Genomic DNA, 4,738 nt, shown 5'->3' with positions numbered 1-4,738 from the left:
TAAATTCTGCACCGGTATTTTTTGGTGGGGTCAGCCGAACATCGGTTGGCAAACGGTAACGGCCCTTCTTACCCGACACTGTATTACTTCCACCAAAAGATCTGCTTTGAGATTTAGATTTATTCAGTCTTGGTACAATCAAATGTGTAGTTACACCACTGAAATATGTCTTTCTGTAATGACCCTGTACATTCATTTCTACAACATGTACAAAAGCGAAATTCTCTTTATTTCTTTGAAAAGTAAGTTGAATGAACCATATTCTGTTGTAAATAAATGCCACTGAGAAAGTAAAGATGCCAAAATATGATGCTTTATTATTGAAGTGAATCGAATAACCGACCAGTTGTTTGGGCCTTACCATTATACAGGGGACAGAATACTAACAGTAGTCTTAAGACGTAGTATTTACCTATTAAAATGTGTATTGTAGTTTATGTTGAACAAGTAATTTGAAAATACAACGCCGATACTTGCTCGGGAGCAAATGCAGCATATTTTAGTCCATTAAATTCCTCCCAATTCCAAAATGGACTGTTCCATATCAACCGTTTCCGTCCAGTATCAAGTGTTTCCATAAAATGTGTGGATAAAGGAGCCCAAAATGTACACTTTTGTCTTAAAATAGCAAATTTCACGCGATTGTAGGTGGTGTATGCAATGCGCCAAATATGTGAATAACGTGTTATGTATAACATGTTTTGTTTGTGATTTCAGGTCATTTGGTTTTCGTTTTAGGGAGCAAGATAAAAAAAAAACTATAAAAAAGTCAAATTTTACATGAATCTAAAGTAGACACTACACGATTGTTAAAGCTTGTATGAAAGAAAATGAAAAAAAAAATGCCTGGGAGTATTTACCCACTTTACCTCTATACGAAATTTCATGTCATTTGGCCCCAAAGAAGAAGAAGAGGAGAAGAAGAAGAAAGACGAAAAACAGTATTTCACTCCATGATCCATACAATAGTATTTTAGTATAGTAATTTTTCTGGTCCATTCCAATTTGCCTCATAATTGTAGGGGTGCATCTGAAATATTACATTGACCGCAAAAACAGCAACGGCAAAAATACACATTCGTCCATCATCACGGGCATGCCCACAGGCGGCGTATAAAATAGCATGCCGATTACACAAAGAGAATCCAGTGTTCTAGCTGCGAACACGAAAAAACGGCTACTCACGGTGTAATAATGCAGCTCTAAGAACAACCCGTACGTTTTTTTATCTTTCAGACAACACGTATCCGAGTGAAACAAACGGCCGCTGTGGTCTCCGTGACTTTGTTCGTCCCTACCGCGGCTGCATTACTCGCATTACTGCTGTGGTGGCAACCTTGGTCATCTTGGTATTACTCGTCGTAATGGTGTTCAATGTTAAAAAGGTATTTGTTGCCTTTGCCCAAACAGTTCTGTTTTTGGTAGCGTTTGGACGTATATATATATATATATATATATATATATATATATATATATATATATATATATATATAGGTATGGATGGGTGGATGAATGAATGTCACTGAAGTTAAGCACGACTCAAGATAGATTGGCATGACAGTTTTTAGCATTTTTAGGCGGGCTGCATCAAAGGAACTGTCACTGCACAGACAAATTTTGAATGAGACTTTAGACCTTACCCCAAGAAGGTGTTGACAGATTTTTCATAATCACGTGATAATTATGCAAATTTATGGAGCTAATTTGCATTATCAGTAATGAAATTCTGGAATCAGGATCTAATTTGCATCAGTAATGAGGAAATTCTATAAATCTGCTGTGTTCGCTAATAGGAAACTCTTTTGATATATGTAATTGAGAACAACCGGATCATTGGTACATTTCTATCATGTAAATGAGGACTTAATTTGCATAATGAAATGACAAATCGCTACAGTTTTATAGTGGTAACTGCTGGAAAATTAATAATTCCAATATCACTTAAGATGATTTATTTAAATCAGGGCCTCATTTGCATAATTTAAAAGGGCATGCTAGAATAGCCTTATTTCTTAAGATAATACCGTCATTGAGTGGAGAATATGAACTGTCAGAGCTACTGTGTTCGCAAATAGGAAACACTTGTGACATGTATAAGAGAGAACAACAACATTGGCATATTCTATTATGTAAATTAAGACCTAATTTACATAATGAAATGACAAATTGCTAAAATTTCATATTTTGTGCGCCCAATTTAATTAGGGGTAAATAAGACACATCAAAGTACATTTCTAAGTAATTCGTCCCGAAAGCGTGTCTTCCGTTCTGCCCGGGTCCCGTCGGGTGTCGTCTTCTATCATTGGTACCGGTCGGTCAATCTAAGCAACTGCAAACTACTGTATATTCCCTTGCTATATCAAAAGTTTTTCACTCTGACTCTGTCTTTTAGGACTTTTCCCAGCTGTCCGACACACTTGGAGCCTTGAAACGCGACGTGGATGGCATATCCCGACTGTCTGACACTGTCGACGCCTTGAAACGCAACATGGACGGAATATCCCGACTGTCTGACACTGTCGACGCCTTAAAACGCAACATGGACAACGAGCGAAACTCCACAGCTGCAAAGATGGCCTGTCTTGGTGAGAAAGGTCAGATACTTACATGTATTTAATACTGGTAGGATGCTACTCAATAAAGTAAACTTTCAACCCTATCTGGACTGTGGTGGGGATGCTAATGTACTTCTAAATGCGGCAAGTGTAAAATCCATGACACTCACTACTATGAAATGATAGCAAGTTCCCATTAACTATATTTAAATACTATGAAATGATAGCAAATTCACATTTACCATATTCAGACGAGGGGGGGGGGCTTTTAAGGCCCGCGCCAACTTTCATCTCGGCTAGCGCCGGAACGGATTGCGCTAGGACCAGCAAATTTGGTGACCTCGTTTAAAGAAATGTTTGGAAACAATTAGTGGGATAAGTTTTTCTTGTTGCTATACCAATGCATTTCTGTATTGTTTTTTTTTTAATTTAGCAATTTTGGGATTAAACTTTCTAACAATAAGAACATATTGTGTATTTTTATGATGTGTAATATCCATCCTTGAAAATGTTTAATTTGATTACGTCATTGGTTAGCTCTGCTATGTTTTGATTTTTTTCTACTAAAATTTACAACTTCGCATTTTTGACATCAATTGTTCTTGTTAACATCTTTAGTTCAGTTGCATTGTGTTTTGCGGCTGTATCTTGAAGAATAATATTTTCAAAATTTCAAGATCGACGTTCCAAGATGGCGGTTAGCTTGACTATGTATGACGTAAGAGTCTTTGCAGACATTAATATTCAATCATATGATAAATTATGGTACGTTTTATTGTGTACCATTGATTTTTAAGGAAAATCCTAAGTTGAAAATTGTAGACAAAAAATCACATAGACACCAAAGTTGTTTCTTGTGATTTATTTCACTACATGTAGTACATGTACACCATTCTCTAAAAAAATTGTTATCATAAGACACAATGGGTTACAGGAGCGGGCCACTAAACCTTCACGTCCCAGCATGACCAACAAGAGTTCCACGATCTTATACCTTCGCGAAATGATGTTAACCCTTCCGGTTGACAAATTATACAATGATCTTAATAATTGATTTTGCAAAAAAGAGCGCCATTTGCATGTATTATGTCAGTTGATCATATTGTCCACCCAATGGCAGCAAATTAGGTCTTCATTATGGGTTCACCACACCACGAAGTGGTGGTGAACCCATATTGCTTTTTCTGATGTTTCTTCTCCTCCTCCTTCTCCTTCTCCTCCTTCTCCTGCCATTTTTTAAATGGATTCAGCTTCTTCATTTTAGGGCCCAAGGTCCTGAAATTTGGTATGGAGGTACAGTGGGCAAATACCCCTAGGCGTTTTTTAAATTATTGTGATACAGGCTTTTAGAATGGTTTTATTTGAGTTTTTTGGCTGTGTTATAGCAAATGTATTACTGTGTTAGTGTGCCTTGTTTACCACGTTTGGGCATGAGTCATCACAATGGAATGCAGGGCATCAACCAATAGGCATGCAGCTTTCCTCTATACTTCTTGCTGATTGGCTGTTGGGATTTAACTTGATTAACACCTGCACAGAGTCATTTCCATACTGACAGTATGTCTTTATTCAAGTGTTTTGGTAGGTATTTCAAGCTTTTCTGCTCCAGCATTGGAATGCGGGGCATGTAACGTTTTTTTTTTTTTAAATCAACAGTTTGCATTATGCAATTTAAAATCCTAACCAATAAAGTAGGGAATAGCTATCCAACTGTTGTTTTAGTTGTATGTTACTTCATATTATAGTTATATCAACGTAAATCATTGTTTTCCCTTGTGTTTCTCATTCTTTCCCTGCCATGTGGTAAAATGTGGTGAACCCATCGCTGTATTTGCTCCAAAGCAAATATTGGCCTTTCTAGTTCTTATTTAGCTTTCTCTTTCTAAACAGTGTAGGATTTCAGGGAATTCCCATGTGCCATAAGTCAACAGAAGAAATCTGTAAGTCTTCTACATGAAATGCATGATCTTTGTTATTTCTCTTCATTGAAACGTTTATACTCCCCTTCATTTCGTTTCTTGAGTACTTAAAAATACTGTATTAGGTAGGAAGAATCTCTGGGCTCCCATGGTAGTTGGGGCTCTAGGGCACAGTTTATATCTAGTTATGTAACAAAATATTTCATACATCTGCACATGCAAATGTACATGTACATACTTCCAAGTAAGAGCAGTGAAAACACC

General features: G+C 36.9%; 1 protein-coding gene across 1 annotated transcript in view; it reads left to right on the top strand.

The window, feature by feature from the left end:
* Window positions 1–4,738, top strand: part of LOC109475954 — a 9,412-nt gene that overhangs the window by 532 nt on the left and 4,142 nt on the right. The window contains exons 2-3 of the mRNA XM_019776763.1: window positions 1,237–1,385; window positions 2,393–2,594. Of these exons, the coding sequence (XP_019632322.1) occupies window positions 1,237–1,385; window positions 2,393–2,594 (351 nt within the window). The remainder of the gene's footprint in view (window positions 1–1,236; window positions 1,386–2,392; window positions 2,595–4,738) is intronic.

Source organism: Branchiostoma belcheri, unplaced genomic scaffold, assembly GCF_001625305.1.
Source record: "Branchiostoma belcheri isolate BF01 breed outbred unplaced genomic scaffold, Haploidv18h27 scaffold358, whole genome shotgun sequence".
Classification (NCBI taxonomy): Eukaryota; Metazoa; Chordata; class Leptocardii; order Amphioxiformes; family Branchiostomatidae; genus Branchiostoma; species Branchiostoma belcheri.
The sequence above is the reverse complement of the archived record's forward strand: the minus strand, read 5'-3'. Positions and strand labels throughout refer to the sequence as shown.